This window comes from Dendrobates tinctorius, unplaced genomic scaffold, assembly GCF_039654945.1.
Source record: "Dendrobates tinctorius isolate UK_male_01 unplaced genomic scaffold, ASM3965494v1 ptg000111l, whole genome shotgun sequence".
Taxonomy (NCBI): domain Eukaryota; kingdom Metazoa; phylum Chordata; class Amphibia; order Anura; family Dendrobatidae; genus Dendrobates; species Dendrobates tinctorius.
In genome coordinates this window covers 25,988,620-26,016,327 of record NW_027361779.1, presented here as the reverse complement: position 1 = coordinate 26,016,327, position 27,708 = coordinate 25,988,620, and the positions used below count along the sequence as shown (strand labels likewise).

Sequence of the window (27,708 nt, the reverse complement as noted above, 5' to 3'; positions counted from 1 at the left end):
ATTTATAGAAATTTTGTGTCTAATGCCCGCTGTGCTTTTTTTTCAGCAGTATAAATTGACCTTGTGGCACATTTTTTAAATCTGCAGCATGTCAATTTCACTTGCGGTACAAATGTATTTTATATGTGGATTTTCTTCCTAGACGTGAATGAGATGAGGAAAATTGGCAGGTAAAAAATACATATGCATCTTAAGACACGCTCCCTGGAAGAAGCTGGCGGCGAAATGCGCGTCGGGGTGAGGAGACGCCACGGGCACTTATACATATTGGTAAATATTGGTAATATACCTTTGACATCATGACTTAAGGGCTGGGGGAATTCCCTTTGAGATATGGAGGGTTGATGTTATTCACATGCGATTCTAGTTTATTTTTCTAGGTAGTCTGGATTTTCTTTGGTGATATAGTGGGTCCATGTCACCTTACATGTGACTCTTGTTTATTGATTTATTTATTTATTTCCCTTCCATCTAGAATCCACTGACAGTTCCCTTGGTCATAGTTATAAGGCACCTTTTTATATTAATGGTATTTTCCACCAAACTCCATACATTTATGGGTAATTCTTTTGAGATATATACATATAGGTTAGGCAGTGTTTTGAAAACATAGCACTACGTGATAGTGTTAGCTCATTGGAGCAAATGTTATCGTACATGCGTTTTGCAGTATATACCATTTTTTGCACTTCTGTTTCATATATATTCATATATTTTTAATATTATTAGTACATTTATTGCCTGTATAGATCTCAACTCTGTTTACATGTGTTATGGAGTGATAATGATATGTGCTTTATTTCTGTATTTTTGTAACTTTGTGCTCGGGCGTTTCCTATACACGCCATTTTGCTTTTTTATAATGTTTTTTAATTATTTGAAATAAAAATTATTTTATAACATATTTGGGACCTCTTCGTTATCCTGTGTAGCGGTATATGGGATTAGTGTTATGTTCTTGCAATGTGAGCCTTTTTGTTTAGTGCACTCAATATGCACATTTTTATGGGCTTTACCAAGGGTTCTTTGACCACAGGATTCTTATTATCCTGTGAGCAATGCACCTCGGTAAAGTTCATAAAAATTAGCACTGAATAAAAAAGTCCCAGATCTCTGAGACCATGTGGCAGACCCATTCTCAGCATTAGCAATACGTGTACAGCGCAAGTCAGAGTGGGAGATAATGACTGTCATACACAGCCAGGATCAGCCTGTAAGGCTAAATTGCCACAATGAGTATTTAGTGCTTTTTTGATGTTGCAGATTTTCTGAAGCATTTCTTCACAAATTATCTAGATTACCTTACTGCGATTTTTCATTTAATTTTTGTGCGTGATTTTTTTTTACATGCATTTTTGTTGCATTTTTTATGCTACTTTTTTCTCCTTTTTTTAAGTACAACTGCTTTGTTTTAGATATTTTCTGTTCGTTTCGGCAGCAGAAACGCACTAAAAATGCATATGTATTTTTTACCTGCCAATTTTCGTCATCTCATTCACGTCTAGGAAGAAAATCCACATATAAAATACATTTGTACCGCAAGTGAAATTGACATGCTGCAGATTTAAAAAATGTGCCACAAGGTCAATTTATACTGCTTGAAAAAAAGCACAGCGGGCATTAGACACAAAATTTCTATAAATCGCATGCACTTTTTTTTAACGCTTGAAGCAGTTAAAAGAAGTTACAAAAAATGGAACATGTGCACAGAAAGTCATTTTGATATTGCGGTGCAGATGTTCATTCTTTTTTATTTTTTTATAGCACCACTCCAGCATTTTTTTAAATTTCAGTACAGGAGTGGTGCTACTAATCTAAGTTCCCTGAGCCTAGTCTTATACTTTCCAGCTGCCATCTTCAGCTCTTCTCAGTTTCTCTCTGCACTTGCGTCACCATCTTGTGACCGCAACTTCTGACTGACGCAGTTGTAGAGAATTTGACCGTGCTGGGACACGTTCAGGAAGTGAGCCTGCGGATGCCATTAGCTATTTCAGAAATGTATTGCGGCACAGAGACCCACCGGTTCCCTGCACTGCAATACATGCTGCTGGCCAATCAGAGGCCGGCAGCTGAAGTCGGCGGTGTCATCATGCGCCACCCATCGCTTGCATGCTGAAGTCAGCTATCGGCTTCTGCGCCAGTTATAGAAGAGATGCAAAACACAAGCCGCGGAGACACCATCACATGTTTCTCAATGCAAGCAATGACTAGCCAGGTCTTTCCCCGAGAAGGAACAACCACGGGAAGGGCAGTCTCCAATGAAGGAAACCACCTATGCCAAAACATGGTATCCTGTTGTGAGTTCATTTTCCCCTTCACCATTGAGGTCTGATGAACTCTCTCTTGTGAAGGAAGGTAGTGAGGCTGATTACCAAGCAGCTGGGCAGGATGTTGATGACTGGGTGACGGGAATTACTGACTGGATATAAGGCAGCCGATGCCCTTCTGCCTTGCTGGTGATCTCTCTGAGGGATTCTAGGAGACCAGTCTGATTCCTGCTCCTCAAAAGCTAAGTTTTCTGTTCTACTTCTGCATTTGTGTTTTGGTTTTGTTTTGCATTGTTTTCCTTGATTTCTGCCATTCCCTGCTTGGGTGAGCTGAATTCCTTTTTGCTCTTTCTTCAGAAAATACCTGAGTACTGATATAGTCTTTTTGAAGCCTAGCGTCTTCAGGGCTTTTTTCCCTATCAGCTGTTGGCTCTTGTTTTGATAGGGTTTTGGCGGATTACAGACAGCAGCTTTTCTATCCTGTCCTATCTAGTTAGCTTGGGCCCCATCATTTGCTCAGCCTATCTTTCTATCTGTGTGAGTGTTTTCTCATCTTGCTTCACCGTCATTATATGTTGGGGGCTGCCTATTGCTTTGGGGTCTGCTCTGGGGCAGTTTAGATTTCCCTTTCTGTCTTTAGGCTATGTAGTTCTCCGGCTGTGATCGAGGGGTCTAGGGCACTGTAGGAAACCCCCACGGCTACTGCTAGTTGTTGTTGATAGGTTCAGGGGTCTGCAATCCGATAGCTGCCAACTTCTCTGGTTTTCTGGACTTAGCTAGTATTTCTGTTTTTGCCTCCTAAAGTGACTCATTCATAACAGAATCACCAGCCATACCGCAGATCCTAGGGTACTCAATAGCAGGAAAGAATTGTAAAAAAAAAAAGAAAAAAAAAAAGTGTGTATATTTTTTCCTCTATATCTCTGAGGCGTAGGGGGGAATTTTTTTTTCTCTCAATGGAGATAAAGCAATTGTCTGATTGTGTGGAGCAGCTTGCTGTGGAAGTGCGGGGAATTTCCGCCTACCTTGCTCATTCACATGCTGCTGAACCAAAGATCCCTACTCCTGATGTGTTTTTTGGGGATCGGTCTAAATTTTTGAATTTCAAAAATAATTGTAAATTATTTTTTGCCTTGAAGCCTAACTCGTCAGGGAGCTCCGCGCAGCAGGTTAAAATTGTCATCTCTTTGCTGCGTGGCGATCCCCAAGATTGGGCGTTTTCTTTGAAACCAGATGATCCTATTCTGACTAATGTGAACACATTTTTTCAAGCCTTGGGGTTGTTGTATGACGAACCTAATGCTATTGATCAGGCTGAAAAGACCCTGTTGGCATTGAGCCAGGGTCGAGATTCTGCAGAATTGTACTGTCAAAAATTCCGAAAGTGGGCGGTCATTACTACCTGGAATGATAATGCCTTGGCAGCTCTCTTTCGGAAGGGTTTGTCAGAAGCCGTAAAAGATACTATGGTGGGATTTCCTGTTCCCTCTGGTCTTGACGATTCTATGTCATTAGCCATTCAGGTTGATCGGCGTTTACGTGAACGCAGGACTGCACGAGAGGTGTTGCCACCTGTTGAACAAATGTCTGAACCTATGCAATGCGATAGAGTTTTGTCCAGGGAGCAACGTCAGGAGTTGAGAAGGCGTAATAAGCTGTGTTTTTTTTGTGGAGATGCCTCGCATATTATTTCTGTCTGTCCTAAACGAGAGAAGCGTTTTGCACACACGTTTTCTGTGGGTGGTGTTCAACCTAAGTTTCTTCTGGCAATTACTCTGATCTGCTCCCTGTCCACATTTTCCGCCAAGGCTTTTGTGGATTCGGGAGCAGCCCTGAACCTAATGGACTTGGATTTTGCTAAACGTTGTGGATTTCCTATGACACCTCTGCGGACACCTATCCTTTTGAGGGGGATTGATGCTACTCCTTTGGCGAAAAGTAAACCTCAGTTTTGGACCCAGGTGGTAATGCGGTCGCCCCAGACCATCAAGAAAATTGCAGATTTTTGGTGTTGCATAATTTGCATGATACCATTGTTCTGGAGTTTCCCTGGTTGCAAATTCATAATCCAGTTTTGGATTGGAAATCTGTGTCTGTGGTGAGTTGGGGTTGTCGGTGTGCCTTTAGTGAGGCGCCGGTGTTTTCCACCTCTCCTCAGTCGCATGATGTTCCTGATTATTTGGCAGACTTTTATGATGTATTTAGTGAGAATGAGTCTGTGTCTCTGCCTCCTCATAGGAGTTATGACTGTGCAATTGAACTGAGCCCGGGGTGTAAATTTCCCAAGGGTCGGCTCTTCAATTTATCTGTACCCGAGCACGAGGCTATGCGATCCTATATTAAGGAGGCGTTGGAGATGGGTCATATTAGACCATCCTCTTCACCCTTAGGTGCTGGTTTTTTTTTCGTGGCCAAAAAGGATGGTTCATTGAGGTCTTGTATTGATTATCGTGCCCTCAACAAAATTACTATTAAATATCAGAGTCCGTTACCCCTGATTTCGGATCTATTCTCCAGAGTTAAAGGTGCTTGCTGGTTTACCAAGCTTGACCTCAGGGGGGCGTATAATCTTATCCGCATTAAGCATGGGGATGAATGGAAGACAGTGTTTAATACTCCGGAGGGACATTTTGAGTGCCTGGTGATGCCTTTTGGGCTCACTAATGCCCCTTCTGTCTTCCAGTGCTTCATGAACGATATTTTCCGAGACTTTGTGGATAAATTTTTGATTATCTATCTGGATGATATTTTGATCTTCTCCAAGGATTGGGATTCTCATCTGGAACATGTTCGGACTGTGTTCCGGATCTTGAGGTAGAATTCCCTATATGTCAAAGGATCGAAATGCCTTTTTGGGGTACAGAGGATTTCTTTTTTGGGATTTATTTTGTCTCCGTCAACTATTGAAATGGACCCGGCCAAGGTACAGGCCATTTATGATTGGGTTCAGCCCACTTCTTTGAAGGCCCTCCAGAAGTTTTTGGGTTTTGCTAATTTTTATCGGAAATTTATAGCAAAATTTTCTAGTATTGCCAAGCCATTGACTGATCTGACTAAGAAGGGTGCTGATGTGTTGAATTGGTCTCCGGAGGCTGTTTCTTCCCTTCAGGAGCTGAAGCGAAGATTCACTTCTGCCCCGGTTTTGCGGCAACCTGATGTCTTACTCCCGTTCCAGGTAGAGGTGGACGCTTCTGAGATTGGTGCAGGAGCTGTTTTGTCCCAAAAGGATCCTGTAACATCTAAAATGAATCCCTGTGCTTTCTTTTCCGGAAAGTTCTCTCCATCTGAACGTAACTATGATGTGGGGAATCGGGAACTGTTAGCCATGAAATGGGCATTTGAGGAGTGGAGACATTGGTTGGAGGGAGCTAAACATCAAGTCGTGGTCCTCACTGACCACAAGAATATGATTTACCTGGAGTCGGCTAAACGCTTGAACCTTAGACAGGCTAGGTGGGCCTTGTTTTTTACACGTTTTGATTTTGTGGTGTCTTTTCTTCCTGGCACTAAGAATGTCAAGGCTGACGCTCTCTCTAGGAGCTTCTTTGCAGATTCTCCTGTGGTGACCAAGCCTGCTACCATCTTAGGCGAAGGGGTAGTTCTTTCTGTCATCTCGCCCGATTTGAGACGTGCTCTGGAAGAGTTCCAGGAGGACAAACCTGAGCGTTGTCCCAGTGGAAAGTTGTATGTTCCTGACCAGTGGAAGAAGAGAGTGATGTCTGAAGTTCATTGCTCTGCATTGGCTGGTCATCCAGGTATTTTTGGTACTAGAGATCTGGTGAGTCGGTCTTTTTGGTGGCCCGCCTTGTCTCATGATGTCAGGAATTTTGTGCAGTCCTGTGGGACTTGCTCCCGGTCTAAACCTTGTTCTCGCTCTAGTGGGTTGTTGATGCCTTTGCCGGTTCCCAGGAGGCCATGGACCCATATTTCAATGGATTTCATCTCTGATATGCCTGTCTCTCAGAGAATGACTGTTATTTGGGTGATTTGTGATAGGTTCTCTAAGATGGTTCATCTTGTACCACTCCCTAAGTTGCCATCTTCCTCTGAGTTGGTGCCCCTGTTTTTGCAACAGGTGGTTTGCTTGCAAGGGATTCCTGAGAACATTGTATCTGACAGAGGAGTTCAGTTTGTGTCTAGATTTTGGAGGACTTTCTGTTCCAAGCTGGGAATTCAGTTGTCCTTCTCCTCTGCTTTTCACCCTCAGACCAATGGGCAGACGGAGAGAACAAACCAGACCTTGGAGTCGTATTTGAGAGGTTTTATTTCCGCTGATCAGGATGATTGAGTTTTATTTTTGCCCTTGGCCGAATTTGCTTTAAATAATAGAGCTAGTTCTGCCACTTTGATGTCACCCTTTTTTTGTAACTTTGGGTTTCATCCTCGATTTTCTTCAGGGCAGGTGGAGCCTTCTGCCTGCCCAGGTGTTGACACTGTGGTAGAGAGAATGCACCAGATCTGGGACCAAGTGGTGGATAAGTTATCTCTCTCCCAGGAAACGGCCCAGCTGTTTTCCAACCGACATAGGACCATTGGTCCCCAGTTTAAGGTTGGTGATATGGTTTGGTTATCATCAAAAAATATCGCTATGAAGGTGGCTTCTCCTAAGTTTAAGCCTAGATTTATTGGACCTTACAAGATTTTGGAGATTATTAATCCGGTCTCTTTTCGTTTGGCTCTTCCTGTTACATTTAAAATCCATAATGTGTTTCATAAGTCCTAGTTGAAGAGGTTTGTTGAACCAGTAGTTCCTGGGGTGGCACCTCCGGACCCTGTATTGGTTGAAGGTAACATGGAATATGAGGTAGAGAAGATACTGGATTCCCGTCTGGCTAGACGGAGACTCCAGTATTTGGTTAAGTGGAAGGGTTATGGTGAGGAGGATGATTCCTGGGTCTCTGCCTCTGATATTCATGCCAAAAGATTGGTGCGTGCCTTTCATCGGGCTCACCCTGATCGCCCTGTGGCGTGGATGAGGGTTCGGTGACCCCTCCTCAAGGGGGAGGTACTGTTGTGAGTTCATTTTCCCCTTCACCATTGAGGTCTGATGAACTCCCTCTTCTGGTGAAGGAAGGTAGTGAGGCTGATTACCAAGCAGCTGGGCAGGATGATGATGACTGGGTGATGGGAATTACTGACTGGATATAAGGCAGCCGACGTCCTTCTGCCTTGCTATTGATCTCTCTGAGGGATTCTAGGACACCAGTCTGATTCCTGCTCCTCAAAAGCTAAGTTTTCTGTTCTACTTCTGCATTTGTGTTTTGGTTTTGTTTTGCATTGTTTTCCTTGATTTCTGCCATTCCCTGCTGGGGTGAGCTGAATTCCTTTTTGCTCTGTCTTCAGAAAATACCTGAGTACTGATATAGTCTTTTTGAAGCCTAGCGTCTTCAGGGCTTTTTTTCCCTATCAGCTGTTGGCTCTTGTTTTGATAGGGTTTTGGCGGATTACAGACAGCAGCTTTTCTATCCTGTCCTATCTAGTTAGCTTGGGCCCCATCATTTGCTCAGCCTATCTTTCTTTCTGTGTGAGTGTTTTTTCATCTTGCTTCACCGTCATTATATGTTGGGGGATGCCTATTGCTTTGGGGTCTGCTCTGGGGCAGTTTAGATTTCCCTTTCTGTCTTTAGGCTATGTAGTTCTCCGGCTGTGATCGAGGGGTCTAGGGCACCGTAGGAACCCCCACGGCTACTGCTAGTTGTTGTTGATAGGTTCAGGGGTCTGCAATCCAATAGCTGCCAACTTCTCTGGTTTTCTGGACTTAGCTAGTATTTCTGTTTTTGCCTCCTACGGTGACTCATTCATAACAGTATCCATCCACAGACAGCTGTTTCGGGGTATTGCCCCTCATCAGTGTGGAGTAGGAAACTGGCTAGTAGGAGCAATGCCTAGTAAAAGACTGTGAAAAATGAGGATGAATGAACTCATGGAGATCAACATCCAACACTGCAGAGACACCATCACATGTTTCTCAACGCAGTGATTCTAGAGCAATGCCCCCATCCCTTATGGGAAATATGCAAAAACATGCAAAACACAAGCCGCGGAGACACCATCACATGTTTCTCAAAGCAAGCAATGACTAGCCAGGTCTTTCCCCGGAAAGGAACAACCACGGAAAGGGCAGTCTCCAATGAAGGAAACCACCTATGCCAAAACATGGTATCCATCCACAGACAGCTGTTTCGGGGTATTGCCCCTCATCAGTGTGGAGTAGGAAACTGGCTAGTAGGAGCAATGCCTAGTTATAGAAGAGGACACATGGGAAGGTGAGTTGAAACTTTTTTTTATACTTGCTGGAGAAGAGTCACAGAACAGGGACATTATTACTGGAAAATGCCCAGGATGGAACACATTATACCAGGATGGGGGACAGATATTACTAGTAGGGGCCCAGGATGCAGGACATTATACCAGGAAAGGGAGACTTTACACCAGGAGCAGGACCAGGATGGAAGACATTATACTAGGAAAGGGAGACATTATACCAGGAAATGGCCCATTATGGAGGACATTATACCAGGAATGGAAAGACATTATACCAGAAAGGTGACATTAAACCAGGATGGGCACATTATTATTCACAGGGTCCCAGGATGGAGGACATTTTACCAGGAAAAGACCCAGGATGGAAAACAATGTACCTGGATGGGGTCCAGGATGGGAGACATTATTACAGGAAGGGGTCAGGATGGAGGACATTATTATATGGAAGGGGCCCAGGATGGAGGACATTATACCAGGAAAGGGAGACATTATACCAGGAAGGGGCCCAGGATGGAGGACATTATGCAAGGAAAAGGAGACAATATACAACGAAGGGCCCAGGACAGAGGGCATTATACCTGGAAGGTGATATAGTATACCAAGAAGGTTCACAGGATGGATGACATGACACCAGGAAAGGGAGAAATTATGCTAGGAAGTAGACATTATACCAGGATGAGGGACAATATTACTTTAAGGGGCCCTGGATGGGGGCTATGATACCAAGAAAAGGTCCATGATGGAGAACATAATAATCGGAGGGGGCCCAGGATGGAGGACATCATTACAGCATGGGGCCGAGATGGAGGCGATTATCACAGGGAGAGGCCAGGATGGGGGACATTTTTACAGGAAAGGGCCAATGGATGATGGACATTATTACAGGAAGCAGTCAGGATCGACGACAATATTATAGGATATAATTGTTACATGAGAAGGTATGAAGACGTATGTCTTCACAGTATCTGGAATGCTACAAGAGCCCATACAACTGACAAATATACAGGTGAGAGCTCAGGACCAAATTTTGCACTGGGGGCCATCAGAAGTTACCTACATATGCCCCTAAATGGAATGGCTGTTGAGCATGTGTGCACTGGGCTCCATTGTATAACAGGAATACAAATTCCCTGTTCTGCTGCTCAGTGCAGGTCCCTGCAGTGGGACTCCCACTGATCAATAAGTTATCACCTATCCAGTGGGCTTGTGAACACTTGTTTGCACTGGACAATCCCTTTCAATCTGTTACATCTGAGATTTCTTTTTTGCATTTATCATATTCTTTAGGCTGTTTTGATGATACTGTTTGTTTTCACGATAATTGTATTTCATGTGTATAGTTATAGTCCTAATCAGCTGGAAGAAATGTACAATAGCATTTATAGCAAAATATTCAACATACCCCCAAAGCCAGGTCTCATAGTGAAGTCGTGGTCGTCTATTCGAAGAAGCTGTTCAGACTTTGTGAGTGGTGATTTTGTTATATCTGGACTTCTTTTTATAACTGGGCTGTTTAAAAATACACAATGAGTTAACACCATTTTTATATATATTGTACATTGCATATCATTACTAAATAGAATACTGAATCACAGTGTTAGGTTGGAGTCACACCAGCGTATAGCATCCGATGCGATGTGCTAATGATTCTCGGCTCCTGCTTTGCTGCGAGCGGGAGCCAAGTGTTATGCTACTGTTTTTCGATGCTCTCGCCTCCACTACTGGCGTCGGTGTATATCGCACCGCACTCAGATGATGTCAGAGTGATGTGCATTGTTCTCGCATGCTGATTCCGGCATGAGAAAATAATCGCAGATGTGAGCTGTCCCATAGATTAACACTGGGCCAAGTGCTATGCCATATTTTATCGCATGGCACTCGGCCGTATTTTAAGGTAGTGTGACTCCGGCCTTAGACTGAGAAACATGCACAGTCACAATCAAAATGATTTGCAAACTACAAAAACAAATGACAGCATTCAGATCTTTGATTTCTTCTTTACTCAACCTTTTAAAAACTTCAGTAGTCGCCATGTAAAACTCATTAAAATTGCAAACACATTTCAGTTCAGCATTTGTAAATATTGCATACATTGTAGTGAACATGCAGCAAATGAAACTCCTCAACATTGAAATAGCAACACCAGGAAGGAAAATTTGTGGAACTATGGAAATTACAGGATTGATAGACATGTTAATGGTGTACAAATTATGAAAAATTTTAAATAACATTTTCAAACATCTCAGTTTACGGGCTACACACAGAATATTTTTTTTATGCAGACCAGCATTTATGATGACAAATCCGCTTCCTTTGTCCTATGGTCTCACTAAGAAATCTTTATTCCCTTTAAGTTGTTCTATTGCTTCTTTCTTTCTGCCCAGACATTTGTGTTTCGTGTATTCTTCATGGATAAAACATGTACCCATTATAATCAATGCTGCTATTAACATGCCATTGATAGCGTAGCATAGTGCACACCGTGCACTTAATTTGGTCTGCAACATGTGGGCAGGGCATGGATAGCCTGAAAAGATAGTGGCATCAGGGAACAATGTACTGAGGGACAGTCACCACCATCAGATTTTTAAAAATGTCCATCTTCACTAGCTGGAATGACAGCATTTCAAAGGCCAGGGATTTGTAAATGCTGTCTGTAATGATACTGTACGATATGACATAAGGTTCCCTGAGTATTACACTGCAGATGAGATTTTTGCCTGTCAGGAGCTGCGACCCCCCTTCCTCACCCACAGCTTACACACATTGCAGCTCTGTGCCTGCATCTGTAAGAGGACACCAGGCACTTCCTGTGCCAACATTCCCCTCTCCCCAGCTATGGAATGTTAATTAGCTAAGTGGAAAGAATGTCTTTTGTTCTCACCATGCGGTGAATTCAAGTATGGGAGATATGAAAGAATGTCTTTTGTTCTCACCATGCGGCAAATTCAAGTATGGGAGATATTAGCAAATCCATCGCTCGGACCCCGTTCACGACAGAAAAATGAAATGGACATTTCAGCGACGTGCTCTAATCCGGCTTCACTATGGCCCTTCTTGCTAAGGTCTAGCCCCGACGGAATCCGAGAAATGGATTTCTCCTAAACGGTGTGACATATTTACTGCATGTTTGGTTTTGAATTATGCCCTTCGACAGGCTAAAGAAAATGATACTATGTGCGTGTTTATACAAGGTACCATCTGCGAGATATAGTTATTATAAGTTTTGTAGTCAGAATTGTAACTCCAAGAGCAGGGGGAGGACCATAACCAGACGGCCCCTTTTGTGATGTCACTAGCCCAGAGCTATAAGGCATTGTCCGCTAAACCTTCAGCATTCTTGCTGGAGATTCCATGCTGCTAGGATCCCAGATGCAGGGAGACATCTGGCCGCGCCTCCCCCAATGGTTCGCCTAAGTCCATTTAAGCAAATGTAAGTGTTAATCTCTATTTTAATCCCATTTATTTTATATTTGCATTGTACATATCTAATGTCTCAACTTTGTAAAACCTTTTTATCTTTGTAACACTGCCCGTCTTTGGGAATAAACTATAAAGCTTATTAGCTCTGTCTCCACGCTCTAGAAACGAATTTACATGCCTTTAAGATAATTACGCTACTGAATTGGGTTGGCTTCAAACCCCTCTATTAAGTTCATAAATTAATCAGAGAAATCTGGAGTTGGTGGCGGCGAAGTGTGGTCTGGGTCCTGGGCACTGCTGAGAGTGACGAAAGGGATTTTATAAGCTAATTGGGTGGCTGCGGCCAGAGTATTTATAATTCCCTCACTGCAGCATGCCGGGTGGCCAGTCCTCATTGAAGCAGCCAGCGACCAATTATCCCAGGTGTAGTTCCCTGACTGACCTGAGGGTAAGGGGGCGCCGGAGAGCTGCGAGTTCCAAAGCGGAACTGAAAAGTGGGATACACATACTGTAAATCTCCGCAGTTCATGAAATATTGTTAGCAGTGGTGGGACACCCAAAATAACCCCCCTGCGATAAATTGTTAGGGTAAGACTAGTTTGCTGTTTCTATCACATTGTGACAGCGGTGGGATAAAAAAGATAAGCCCCCCTGTGCATGTGATAGCCATGTGTCGGCAGTGCGTCGCGTCACTCCGTCCGTGACATACCGGTGTCAGCGGCCGGATTGTGACACTGTCATTTAGGATCATGGCTCATGGGTGGGTAGGGGGGGTATTTCCTCTTTCTCTCTTCAGGTTTTGTTGGATGGAGAGCTGATCACTTCCAAGGGATGGTGTAGAGATGCCCGGTGGCTCTGCTGGTGGTGCTGTCACTTCCTTTCTTTACGGTGAGGCAGGTGGCCCTGTTAATCGTGGTCGGGAGGAAGAGGCCGAGACTGCAGCAGAAGAGAGAGCAGTAGGGGGCTTAGATCTGTCATGCTTTATAAAGTGTGTACTCCATAGCACCTTGTGCTTGGAATTCAGATGCCTTGTCATGCAGGTGGTGATCAGGTTCAGAACATTTATGCCTCGCTTCAGGCTCTGAAGACACAGCATGCTAACCACCTGTGTCTTGTCGTCAGCATATTCCCTGAAGAAATGCCACACCAAGAAACTTCTTGGACCTGGTTTGCTCATTTCCTCAGCGCGGTGGGCAGTAGCAGCCAATGTACTGGCTAGGGTCCTCCTGCTGTGCTTTTGCATCCTGCCCCCTCTTTTGCTATACTGATTGGGATAGAATGGCCTTCGCTACCTGTGGGATCAAAGATCCCATCATCCACAGCATCAATTTTCACCGACTCCTCATCCCTTCTCTCCTTGCTGGTCTGCACACTGCAGAATGATGCTGCAATTGGCAACATTGTTTCATCATCCTCTGAGATGTGCTGCGGTGGTTCACTGACCCTGTGCACTAACCCTCCAATGTCCTCAACCTCCAAACTAACAAGTGGTTGGGCATCAGTACACTCAGTCTCTTCCACTTCAGGGTCGGGGCCAGGTGGATGACCCACAGAACCCCTGCCAGAGGCCTCATTAAGGCTGTGTGCACACGTAGCGATTTTTAAGCGTTTTTGCTGCGATTTTCGGTGCGAAAATGCTGCGAAAACGCTTAAAAATCGTGTACAGAACGCCCCCCATGCATTCCTATGGCATTCCGCACATGCTGTGCTAATGCTGCGCTTTTTTCCGCGGCGGAATCGCATCGCGGAAAAAATCGCAGCATGCTCATTCTTTGTGCGGAATCGCAAAGAATTGCCGCGATTCCGCACCCATAGGAATGCATGAGAATCGCTTACTTCCCGCATGTGGCTATGCCCACCATGCGGGAAGTTAAGCGTCTCATGTGCGGTTGGTAACCACGGTGTGGAGGAGAGGAGACTGTCCTCCAGGCCCTGGGTACCATACCCCTGTAAAAAAAGAATAAAAAAATAAAAAATCGGGGTATATTTACCTTCCGGCGTCCCGCGATGCATTCCCGGCCTAAGCGTTCCCAGTAATGCCTTGCGGCAAGGTCCTGTGATGACGTAGTCTCGCGTGACTCTAGCGGTCTCGCGAGATCACTATAGTAACGCGAGAACAACGTTATCACACGTCTCGCAAGGCATTACTGGGAACGCTGAGGCCCGGGAATGCAGCGCGGGACGCCGGAAGGTAAATATACCCCGATTTTTTTTTATTTTTTTTAGCATTTTAACATCCTATCTTTTACTATTGATGCCGCATAGGCGGCCTCAATAGTAAAAACCTGGTCACACTTGTCAAACACTATGTTTGACGAGTGGGACCAACCTGTCAATCACTTTCCAAGCGATGCTTCAAATCGCTTGGAAAGTGCTTGAATATCGCACGCGAAAATCGCAGCAAAATCGCGATCATAATCGCGGTGAAGTCGCGCGGAAAAAACCGCGCGATTTCTGGGAAGGAGTCCAGTTTTTAGTAAGCGTTTTAAAACGCTACGTGTGCACATAGCCTAAAAACCAAAAGAGACTGCTGCATGACTTGGAGCTCAGACTATTTAGCTGATTTGCAAGGGAGTGAAATGGAAGCTGGATAACCATGGTCCTCAGGTGCTAACTCTGTGATTTATATAGGAGACCGAGTGGAAGATAATGCAAAGGAACTGTAGTCACTCTCAGCCATCCAATCTCACACCATCTAAACATGTTTTGGCCTGACCATTCGTGTAGCGGTACTCAGCCTTGCGAAATGATGCAAATGTCCTGTCGCCTAAGTGCCCTGGAAGAAGCAATCAGTGGAACGGCACCCGTCGGGTGTGAGGGGAATGCAGCACTCAGCCTTGTCACCTTCCTTGGGTAGGTAAAGTATGGAGATTCAGTCCAACATTGATTTAGGTTATGTTAGGAGGGTTTTGAAGCCACATGCTTAATATGGAATTCTTTTGTAGTGATACAATCTCTGATATATACACTGCAGAGCCTATGTAAGGACTGCATTGATTTACAGTTGTGGCCAAAAGTATTGACACCCCTGCAATTCTATCAGATAATACTCAGTTTCTTCCTGAAAATGATTGCAATCACAAATTCTTTGGTATTATTATCTTCGTTTAATTTGTCTTAAATGAAAAAACACAAAAGAGAATGAAGCAAAAAGCAAAACATTGATCATTTCACACAAAACTCCAAAAATGGGCTAGACAAAAGTATTGGCACCCTTAGCCTAATACTTGGTTGTACAACCTTTAGCCAAAATAACTGCGACCAACTGCTTCCGGTAACCATCAATGAGTTTCTTACAATGCTCTGCTGGAATTTTAGACCATTCTTCTTTGGCAAACTGCTCCAGGTCCCTGATATTTGAAGGGTGCCTTCTCCAAACTGCCATTTTTAGATCTCTCCACAGGTGTTCTATGGGATTCAGGTCTGGACTCATTGCTGGCCACCTTAGAAGTCTCCAGTGCTTTCTCTCAAACCATTTTCTAGTGCTTTTTGAAGTGTGTTTTGGGTCATTGTCCTGCTGGAAGACCCATGACCTCTGAGGGAGACCCAGCTATCTCACACTGGGCCCTACATTATGCTGCAAAATTTGTTGGTAGTCTTCAGACTTCATAATGCCATGCACACGGTCAAGCAGTCCAGTGCCAGAGGCAGCAAAGCAACCCCAAAACATCAGGGAACCTCCACCATGTTTGACTGTAGGGACCGTGTTCTTTTCTTTGAATGCCTCTTTTTTTCTCCTGTAAACTCTATGTTGATGCCTTTGCCCAAAAAGCTCTACTTTTGTCTCACCTGACCAGAGAACATTCTTCCAAAACGTTTTAGGCTTTTTCAGGTAAGTTTTGGCAAACTCCAGCCTGGCTTTTTTATGTCTCGGGGTAAGAAGTGGGGTCTTCCTGGGTCTCCTACCATACAGTCCCTTTTCATTCAGACGCTGACGGATAGTACGGGTTGACACTGTTGTACCCTCGGACTGCAGGGCAGCTTGAACTTGTTTGGATGTTAGTCGAGGTTCTTTATCCAACATCCGCACAATTTTGCATTGAAATCTCTTGTCAATTTTTCTTTTCCGTCCACATCTAGGGAGGTTAGCCACAGTGCCATGGGCTTTAAACTTCTTGATGACACTGCGCACGGTAGACACAGGAACATTCAGGTCTTTGGAGATGGACTTGTAGCCTTTTGATTGCTCATGCTTCCTCACAATTTGGTTTCTCAAGTCCTCAGACAGTTCTTTGGTCTTTTCTTTTCTCCATGCTCAATGTGGTACACATAAGGACACAGGACAGAGGTTGAGTCAACTTTGATCCATGTCAACTGGCTGCAAGTGTGATTTAGTTATTGCCAACACCTGTTAGGTGCCACAGGTAAGTTACAGGTGCAGTTAATTACACAAATTAGAGAAGCATCACATGATTTTTCGAATAGTGCCAATACTTTTGTCCACCCTCTTTTTTATGTTTGGTGTGGAATTATATCCAATTTGGCTTTAGGACAATTCTTTTTGTGTTTTTTCATTTAAGACAAATTAAATGAAGATAATAATACCAAAGAATTTGTGTTTGCAATCATTTTCAAGAAGAAACTGAGTATTATCTGACAGAATTGCAGGGGTGTTAATACTTTTGGCCACAACTGTACATTATTAAAGAGGATTGCCCCATTCAGGGATATTATCTACAGAGAATACCATTGTTAATACCGGTATAGTCCTATTCCTTCTATGATACATGCATTGCAGATCGTATGAAAGGTCTACATGGACTTACATAATTAAATAGGATTGCTCCATTCAGGTACATGAATTATAGAGAATATCATTGATAATACAGGTATTGTCCTAATTCTTCTTCTTTTTCCAATTATTTGGCTTTCTACCTGTATTGAAATAATACCACATAAACCCAAAGACCCCACCTTTCATTTCCTTCTGCCTCCCCACTCGTATTAACACCCTTTGGCAATTATTTGTGGTGCATCCCTCTTCAATTGGAGGCTTCTTGGCCCTGTCTGTTTTAACTGTTTTTAAATATTATTTTAAATTTTGCTATATCAACAATAAATACATTCAGTTTATTTTGTTTGGATTCGCTTCTTGCCAGGTGGGGTGACCCCCTACCTGATTTAGCTTATTTATGTATTTTGAAGTGCCTAACACTTACTGTCTTTTGGACTTATGAGATTGACTTTGATTTCTCAATAGGATCTTATTGCTTTACCATGAATCTGTTATTTTCTATGTACTGCTCTTCGGGCATTCTACTTTTTCCATCTCGTCTTAGTGTGTAGACTGTGGGAAATGGTTATATTTTTTTCAATATGGAATGATACACTTGTTACTTTTGGTCCAACATAGTTTTATTTTTCATGTTTCTTCCCTATTACCTATCAGCATAATTTTATTTTTCATGTTTCTTCCCTATCACCTATTGGACTTATTTTGTATACATCCTTTATTTGGCATTGTTATTTATCAGGCTACTATGCATGTTGTAGCAAAGATACAGTAGGTAGGCTAGAGTTAAATCCTAGCACCCATAGTCCTGATTAGGTTCACCTAGATAGCTGACTAGAACCACACCTTGTGTTCACTGGTCAGTCAGCTGGGGAAGCTGAGCAGAGTGGGTTGTGTTGGAGCTAGAGAGAGGGTCAAGCCAGAATCTCTCCGAAAAGAGACTGCACAGGCCTTGTGCATCATACTGCACATATCACTGGGTTTCAACACTATGTCCAATTATACAAAAATGGCACTTCGAAATAAATCAGAAAACACACTATGATGGCCACAAAATGAGCTCACCACGAAGAACCGATCCACAAAGTTATATAAAAAAATTATTTTTATTAACAAAATCATGTACATTAAAAGGGCCACATACCCATAATTACAAAAATAACCCAAGAAGGGGACTACAGCATTATTTTACTAATGTGTTGCATAGGTAAGAATATGCGTTGATATTATGAGGGTACGTCACATATCAATCCATAGCACAACATCATATATCTATATGTAAAATAAATCCACAAGTGCTAAAAATTAGCATCTATTACAAATGATATTATCCTTATTTGCACAGTGGAACACCCTCAGAACATCATCATACATAATTAAACATATAATCTCTCATAACATCAGATTGAATCTATGATGGCAAAAAAGGAGGTATAATTAATCAATGCTAGATGAATCCACAGCATTGTCCCCATACTCCACTATACAATGTATGAGTGGAGCGACCAATATATTAATGACAACCATCAATAAGGAGTTTTTAAGTAGATGGAGACATAATGTAGATACGTTATAATGTGCTAAGTGAAATCCAGCCGCTGTCCCCTGCGCCCCGACGTGCATTTTGCCCTGCTGCTTCTTCCGGGGGAGAAAGAAGCAGCAGGGCGAAACGCGCGTCGGGGCGCAGGGGACAGCAGCTGGATTTCACTTAGCACATTATAAGGTATCTACATTATGTCTCCATCTACTTAAAAACTCCTTATTGATGGTTGTCATTAATATATTGGTCGCTCCACTCATACATTGTATAGTGGAGTATGGGGGACAATGCTGTGGATTCATGTAGCATTGATTAATTATACCTCCTTTTTTGCCATCATAGATTCAATCTGATGTTATGAGAGATTATATGTTTAAGTATGTATGATGATGTTCTGAGGGTGTTCCACTGTGCAAATAAGAATAATATCATTTGTAATAGATGCTAATTTTTAGCACTAGTGGATTTATTTTACATATAGATATATGATGTTGTGCTATGGATTGATATGGGACGTACCCTCATAATATCAACGCATATTCTTACCTATGCAACACATTAGTAAAATAATGCTGTAGTCCCCTTCTTGGGTTATTTTTGTAATTATGGGTATGTGGCCCTTTTAATGTACATGATTTTGTTAATAAAAATAATTTTTTTATATAACTTTGTGGATCACATATCACTGGGTGTTGGGGAATGATCGCTGTTTTGTGTGACCGAACTGAGACTAGCTCAGCCATGTCTGTGTATCCAGGGTCTGTATTGTTTAGTTAGTGTTGGGACAAGACTACGGATTTTATGTTTATGGCTTTGATTTCAGTGCTGTACAACCAGTAGAAATAAACACTATTCCGTGTGTGATATAAAAACCCTGTGGCTTCTTGTTCCAAGCGGTAAGTATTCAGTAAGTATTCAGTCCTCAAATAATGCAAAGAAAACAAGTTCATAATCATTTAGAAACAACAGTACTTATGTTTTAGCTCAGGAAGAGTTCAGAAATCAATATTTTGTGGAATAACCATGATTTTTAATCACAGCTTTCATACATCTTAGCATGCTCTCAACCAGTCTTTCACACTGCTTCTGGCACAAAAAATTTAAACAGTTCTTATTTGTTTGATGGCTTGTGACTATCCATCATCCTCTTGATTAAATTCCAGAGGTTTTCAATGGGGTTCAGGTCTGGAGAATGGGCTGCCAATGACAGGGTTTTGATGTGGTGGTCTCTTAATTTTTGCCACGGCTGTATATACACATAGTTTGAGGCATCCCCTCATTTTCAATACTTATGACAGTAAAGTGGATTCTTCACTTTGTAAAAGATCTTTGTAAAAGATTTACTGGTTGCAATCCAGTTACTTATATGGTAACGTGTTGCTAATGAGAAAGCAGATGACCCAATCACCAAGTTATCACAGTACTCACACCATCTGAGGAGCCCGCAAATCGGTTCCTCAGTGTAAATGATGTCACCCAGCATGCCTTTTCTCTGGAAGTTCTGTGGGGAAGGTGACTTGACGGACAGACGTGACTGGTAGTAGGAGGGGATGGTTTGTGCACTAGAGATGGAGATTGACAGGATAGATGGGTGACAGCTGGGAAAGGTGGATAGGAGAGTGCAGTACCTAGAAATGACCACAAGATGGCAGGGGGGAGTAGCTTAGGACTCAACATCAGCTTATGACTTGAGAAATGCTTAGTCATGGGGGGCGGGGAGATAGGAACCCAGGAGGGGAATTCCCGGTGAGAGAGGGGATAAATAGAACAGGATAGGGTTCCAGGCAGGCTAGTCCCGGGAGGAGCTCGGTAGAAGACGTTTAAGAGAGAAGAGCTCCACCAGGGGATGGACAGCAAAGAGACAGTCAGGGGGGGTGGCCCTGACCCGACGGACCGCAGGACAGACGAGGCCCCTGGGGTACCGATTGGACGACGACCTCAGGCAGGTGAAGCGCTGGAGGTAGATTGGTCTAGGACAGCCCCAGTGCAAGATCCGTGAGGGACGTTACTTCGACTGGAGCAAAGGTGCAGGTACCCGGGCCTGGAGACAGAGAACTGTAAAGAGGCTGGGGTGCGTGGCTGTGGTCGTCAGGAGGATGACGAATAAATCCGGGACTGTTACTGTTGAAATCTGTCTCCGCCTCGTCCTTGCATCGCCTGGTGTCTGTGTCATCTGGACAGGGTAAGCAGTGGTCCAGCCCCCAAGCCCGGCCTCCTACCACATTTGGCGTAGTCGGCAGGATCGCCGCCGCTAATACGACATCTTCCGCGGCAGGCCTGCGCCTGGAGGACTGTTCACCTGCGGATTACAAATACCTGTGGATTGCAAGTTTGCTCCCCTGTGGATTACAGATTTGCTAGCCTGTGGATTACAAATCTGAGACTTTGTTCCGGACCATTGGCTGTCATTGGAGGATCCGGAACGGAAAAAAAAACTTTGCGAGATGGTGCCCGAGTGGAATACCAATTGGGACTGTGGCTGGACCCATCCAAAGAAAACCCGAATGAGACTCTGTGCCCCTGCGGCACTGGTGATCTGCGAGCAGGAGGGGGGTGGCACTGAAGTGGATTACCCAGGGCGTCCGCTGGAGGAACTGTCGCCTGCCGTCCCTGCGGAACTATCCGGCCTGAAGGCTGGTCCTGCCGAAGGGCAGGATGAAGAGCCGCAGCGGGCGCCAGATGACGGGAGCGGGAGCTGCAGAGGAGCAGCGGAGGCCATCTGCTTCCTGGACCAACTCCTGGGAGAGCGGAGGAACAACCTGCAGAAAGCCGCGGCGCCGGGGAAGGTGAGAGTTCCCCCGACTCAGCCAGCGGCTCCGCAAGTGGCCCCCACCACTCAGGCCTCCCCTGCGGCCTCCTCACCAGTGCCGGCCTCCTCACCAGTGCCGGCCGCCACTCCGGTCCCGTCTGCGATTCCGGTTGCAGCCTGCTCTGCGGCCACCTCTGGTTCGATTGCGACGCTGGCTGCGGCCTACCCGGCGGCACCCACGGCCGCCTCTGCCTCGCTCATGGTTCCAGTTGCGGCCTGTCCGGGGCCCGGGGCCGCCTCTGCCGCACTCCATACCACAGCTGCGGCCTGCCCATCAAGGTCTGCGGCTGCTCCAGCCCCATTCCGGATTGCGGCTTCGGCCGGGTCATCGGGCTCCGCCGCCTCTGCGGAGCTGTCTGCCATCCACACTAGCAGGCCCCAGCTTCGCTGCTCTGTTTCTCACCGGTCAACGACCCCAGTCCCTCCCCTGCGGTTGGAACTGCAGGAGCTGGGGGCCGGATGGAGTGAAGCCAACACGTCGACAGAGATGAGTGCGTCCACGCCACCACCGGTGGTGGACTGCTGGTTCCCAAGCAGAGAAATGGAGCGGAACGCACGCCGTGGAACTACTTTCGGCCCCTTCTACCCCTTTTGACTCATCTCTCAGGAGGGAGGTGACCCCTGAGCCCTGGGCAAAAAGAACACTCGGGGCTCAGGAACAGTCGAGACATCCCGGGAACCTCACGGCTGTGGGGTTCCCCTGCTGGACTGGCGCAACATCAGCCGTCAGGAGATGGCCCAGACTGTCGGGATTTCGCTGCACCATTGTGCAGGCCCCAAGAGGACAGTTCGATGTCCAAGATAAGGGACATGTTTTATTGTTGATTGTTTGCTCTTGGCATAGCGGGGATGTGGGAGAGGAAGTACTCATGTTAAAGGGAGGGGGAGTATTTATGTTCCGTTTTAAAATGTTATGTTGAAAGAAAAGAAAAAAAAAAACGGAAAAAACAAACAAGGGAAAAGGGGTTACCCCTGTTGGGTAACTCATATTGTTATTAAGGTAGAGATAACAGTATGTTAAAGTTGATTTAATGAGTAGTGTGTTTTAAAAAAAAAAATGTGTGTAACAGGTTCCGGGTACGAGGTAGATGTGACAAAGACGCCGACCATGACTCTCTTTAAGTGAAGGACGAAGAGAAGAGAGATATCGTACCAGACAGTGGTCCGTCAGTCAGGTCCCCGACACCACGGACACGGACACCCCCAACAGGACGGGCGGGCGCTAATGATGACCTGGTAGGCGAAAGGCCTCGGTCATGGCGTCCCAGACAGCTGAAGGTAATAGAAGGGTAGATTAGTGAGAGGTACACGCCGTAGAGTAGTCCGGGTGGACCACGCCAACCCAAACAAAGTTGTCACGTGGCGTGCGCGCTGGCGAGTAGCAGTACGCTGCTTGGAGCATGGTGCTCCCGGTTTAGTTCGGCCCCCGTGTGCAGCGGGTTTGGCCCAACGACCGGTCCGACAACAGACTGTGGACAAGCTTCAGAACGACGTAGGTAGGGAGTACGATTGTCGGGACGACAATGGACAAAGGGAGGGGGAGTGTGGGGAAGGTGACTTTATGGACAGATGTGACTGGTAGTAGGAGGGGACGGTTTGTGCACTAGAGATGGAGATTGACAGGATAGAAGGGTGACAACTGGGAAAGGTGGATAGGAGAGTGCAGTACCTAGAAATGACCACAAGATGGCAGGGGGAGTAGCTTAGGACTCAACATTAGCTTATGGCTTGAGAAACGCTTAGTCATGGGGGGCGGGGAGATAGGAACCCAGGAGGGGAATTCCCAGTGAGAGAGGGGATGAATAGAACAGGATAGGGTTCCAGGCAGGCTAGTCCCGGGAGGAGCTCGGTAGAAGACGGTGAAGAGAGAAGAGCTCGACCAGGGGACGGACAGCAAAGAGACAGTCAGGGGGGGTGGCCCTGACCCGATGGACCGCAGGACAGACGAGGCCCTGGGGGTACAGATTGGATGAGGACTTTGGGCAGGTGAAGCGCTGGCGGTAGATTGGTCTAGGACAGCCCCAGTGCAAGATCCGCGAGGGACGTTACTTCGACTGGAGCAAAGGTGCAGGTACCCGGGCCTGGAGACAGAGAACTGTAAAGAGGCTGCGGTGCGTGGTTGTGGTCGTCAGGAGGACGACAAATAAATCCGGGACTGTTACTATTGAAATCTGTCTCTGCCTCGTCCTTGCATCGCCTGGTGTCTGTGTCATCTGGACAGGGTAAGCAGTGGTCCACCCCCCAAGTCTGGCCTCCTACCACAGTTCTCTCAGATCTCAATCATCTGCCTCAGCAGTCGGTCAGAGATCTTGGGAAAAGTGTGTGAGATGTTTAGAGTTACAACTTGTAGACTTTCTGTTGGACCATCCTGTAGCAATTAAGTTCACATGTTCAGTATTTGGTCAGTATTTTACCTCAGTTTTTGAAAGCCAAAATCAGGAGTGAGTGAGAAATCCAGAAGTGGTGACGTGATTCTATTATACTTTTCCTCTGATTGTTCCACTCCAGATTTTGGCTTAGAAATACAGAGGTAAAACTCTGACCAAATACTAAACTTGTGAATGTGGCCTAAACCTGAGCCTTCTTCATAGTTCCAAACCAAGATTTGTATTGAAAGGACAGAGTTTGTGGGATAATGATAACACTCCAATCTGCCATTATTATTGTGCAATAAATCCTATGTAGGATGCACATCTAGGAAATTGAAGACTAGGGTAGTTGAACATTTGTATGATATAACTAATGTGTCAGATGGGGTTCGCAATGTTTCTTACGCTGCCAAGCATTTTATTAATTTCCATTTTCGCAATGTTGTCTCTTTCCAGGTAAAAGGCATTGAAAAAAATCAGGAAATCTTCTAGGGGTGGTGATACCAGAAGGACACTGCTCACCCGGGAGGCTTTCTGGATTTTTAATTTGGGAACCAGATTTCCTGATGGATTGAATAAAAAGAACGAAATCATGTTCAACTATTGAAATTTCAAAGTATTTTTCATTTGAATAATGTTTTTTATATTTGCATGTTCTTCACCATATGTTTTCTTGTTGAATCATGTGGATTTTATATCATTCTGCTAATTGATATATGTAATATCGCCACGAGAACCTTTTGGTCACATGATTTTTTTATTTAACGAAATCGTTTGAATTTTGATAAAATTGTGATATTTTATATCAACAGATATTTTTTTACATTTATGTGGACATATCTTAAATGATTTTTCTATATAAAATCGATGTAATTCGTATGATCTCGTTATGTGGTGAATTACATTTCTTAGAGCAGGACCTTCTGATCATGTGACATGTATTAGCTAGATGATTGGTTCCTGTCTCTTTTTATACTCGTGTGTGATCTTGATATGCCAGCTTTGATAAAGATCGCATGTAGCAATTGAAACGCGTCGCTTTATCGCTCCTGTGTGAGCTGATGCAGTCCTGGAGCTGATATGTCTATTGTCCATGTTGGAATAAATTTTGGAAATTTGAATTTCGCTTGGAGCTGGATTTTTTTCTCTTTTTCTTCAAGGGAGGGACAGGACGGTAGCCGTGACCTGAATTACTTGCAACATCCAGTACTTCCCCTACTGACAACTGTATTCTTCTCTTCTCTTTTACATGCGTAATACGGAGAAATGTCCCCTAAATAGTGCTCCGTATGTCATCCGTAATCAAGGTGTGGTCGCGTATTTTGCGCATGTAAACATCCGTATGTAATCCGTATGCCATCCATATGCCGAGATTTTCTTGCAGGCTTGCAAAATGGACATTTAAGCCTGCACCCTATTTCTTGGCTCTGGAACAGGTGGCTGCCTCCATTCGGTCCATTTGTGACCTTGCCTTGACTAGGTGTGTTGGTGTTGTATGTGCAACATGGCAGACAGTCTGAGTTTCAACACAACTGAGCAGGTTCTCTTCAACTGGCTTTTGTCACACCGCTTTGGTCACCCATACCCAGTGATAGTGGAACCACGGAGGAGGAGACACATGTGGGTCCATCCACTTTTGAGTCAGCGACTCACAAGAGGTCATTTTCACCGCCTGTATGCTTCTCTGTGGGAGCATCCGGAAAAATTTTACCAATACTGTCGCATGAGCCTTGCAACATTTGATCTACTCTTGGAGACACTGCGCCCTGGGATCACCTTTTAGGACACAAGGATGCGCAAAGCTACAGTTGTGGCCAAAAGTATTGCCACCCCTGCAATTCTGTCAGATAATACTCAGTTTCTTCCTGAAAATTATTGCAAACACAAATTCTTTGGTATTATTATCTTCATTTAATTTGTCTTAAATGAAAAAACACAAAAAGAATTGTCCTAAAGCCAAATTGGATATAATTCCACACCAAACATAAAAAAGAGGGTGGACAAAACTATTGGCACTGTTTGAAAAATCATGTGATGCTTCTCTAATTTGTGTAATTAACAGCACCTGTAACTTACCTGTGGCACCTAACAGGTGTTGGCAATAACTAAATCACACTTGCAGCCAGTTGACATGGATTAAAGTTGACTCAACCTCTGTCCTGTGTCCTTGTGTGTACCACATTGAGCATGGAGAAAAGAAAGAAGACCAAAGAACTGTCTGAGGACTTGAGAAACCAAATTGTGAGGAAGCATGAGCAATCTCAAGGCTACAAGTCCATCTCCAAAGACCTGAATGTTCCTGTGTCTACCGTGCGCAGTGTCATCAAGAAGTTTAAAGCCCATGGCACTGTGGCTAACCTCCCTAGATGTGGACGGAAAAGAAAAATTGACAAGAGATTTCAACGCAAGATTGTGCGGATGTTGGATAAAGAACCTCGACTAACATCCAAACAAGTGCAAGCTGCCCTGCAGTCCGAGGTTACAACAGTGTCAACCCGTACTATCCGTCGGCGTCTGAATGAAAAGGGACTGTATGGTAGGAGACCCAGGAAGACCCCACTTCTTACCCCGAGACATAAAAAAGCCAGGCTGGAGTTTGCCAAAACTTACCTGAAAAAGCCTAAAACATTTTGGAAGAATGTTCTCTGGTCAGATGAGACAAAAGTAGAGCTTTTTGGGCAAAGGCATCAACATAGAGTTTACAGGAGAAAGAAAAAGGCATTCAAAGAAAAGAACACGGTCCCTACAGTCAAACATGGCGGAGGTTCCCTGATGTTTTGGGGTTGCTTTGCTGCCTTCTGGCACTGGACTGCTTGACCGTGTGCATGGCATTATGAAGTCTGAAGACTACCAACAAATTTTGCAGCATAATGTAGGGCCCAGTGTGAGAAAGCTGGGTCTCCCTCAGAGGTCATGGGTCTTCCAGCAGGACAATGTCCCAAAACACACTAGAAAATGGTTTGAGAGAAAGCACTGGAGACTTCTAAGGTGGCGAGCAATGAGTCCAGACCTGAATCCCATAGAACACCTGTGGAGAGATCTAAAAATGGCAGTTTGGAGAAGGCACCCTTCAACTATCAGGGACATGGAGCAGTTTGCCAAAGAAGAATGGTCTAAAATTCCAGCAGAGCATTGTAAGAAACTCATTGATGGTTACTGGAAGCGGTTGGTCGCAGTTATTTTGGCTAAAGGTTGTGCAACCAAGTATTAGGCTAAGGGTGCCAATACTTTTGTCTGGCCCATTTTTGGAGTTTTGTGTGAAATGATCAATGTTTTGCTTTTTGCTTCATTCTCTTTTGTGTTTTTTCATTTAAGACAAATTAAATGAAGATAATAATACCAAAGAATTTGTGTTTGCAATCATTTTCAGGAAGAAACTGAGTATTATCTGACAGAATTGCAGGGGTGTCAATACTTTTGGCCACAACTGTATATCTGCAGAGGAGCGACTTCTCACATTACGGTATGTACTACACAACCACATTCTCTGTGCTCATGATGTGTTGCCCAATGTATGTTTTGTTTTGGTTTAGAGAATAATTTTGTTGCCCTCATCTTAGTCCACATATATTTAAACTTACATACCAGAATGTTATGTGTAATATGTACTGAATATCAGGTAGTCATTATGCTAGAAAATATATGTGTGTTAGTAGATATGAAACAAAAAAAAGTTTGGTATGTATGTACCTGGTATTCTTATCATTTTTCCCTTGTAAAATGTTCCATTTCTGTTGTTCTTCAGCTTCCTGTCCACTGGACTGTCTTATGCCGCCCTCCACCATGAGTTTCTCATTGGAAGATCTACCATTTCTGGCATAGTCAGGTCGACATGTAGTCAAATATGGTGCAGACTCCATCAACTCATCATGCCTGAGGCCAGGATGAAAGACTGGTTGAGGATATCAAGGGACTTTGAGGAGGAAGGCCAGTTTCCTAATTGTATTGGGGCCCTGGATGGCAAACATATCCGGGTGCGTAAGCCGCCAAACTCAGGCTCCCAATTATTCAATTATAAACAATACTTTTCTGTTGTATTGTTGGCTCTGGCCGACCCTCAATACAAGTTTATAATTGTTGACATTGGGGCCTATGGAAGGACGGGAGACTCTCGAGTCTTCAATACTTCCATTATGGGTTGGCGGCTATGCACCAACCAGTTTGATCTACCCCCACCACGCCAGCTACCAGGCTCCACTCAAGAATCAGTCCCTTATATCCTTGTGGCAGATGAGGCGTTTTTGTTAACGCGCAATGTCATGAGGCCATATCCCCGGCGCAACCTGGACCACCGGCGCAGAATT

At 44.5% G+C, this 27,708-nt stretch overlaps 1 protein-coding gene across 2 annotated transcripts in view; it reads right to left on the bottom strand.

Moving 5' to 3' along the window:
• LOC141100865 (gamma-aminobutyric acid receptor subunit rho-1) overlaps window positions 1–27,708 on the bottom strand; it is a 145,077-nt gene that overhangs the window by 25,424 nt on the left and 91,945 nt on the right. For both annotated transcript variants that reach the window (XM_073589580.1, XM_073589579.1), the window contains exon 3: window positions 9,934–10,040. In XM_073589580.1, the coding sequence (XP_073445681.1) occupies window positions 9,934–10,040 (107 nt within the window). The remainder of the gene's footprint in view (window positions 1–9,933; window positions 10,041–27,708) is intronic.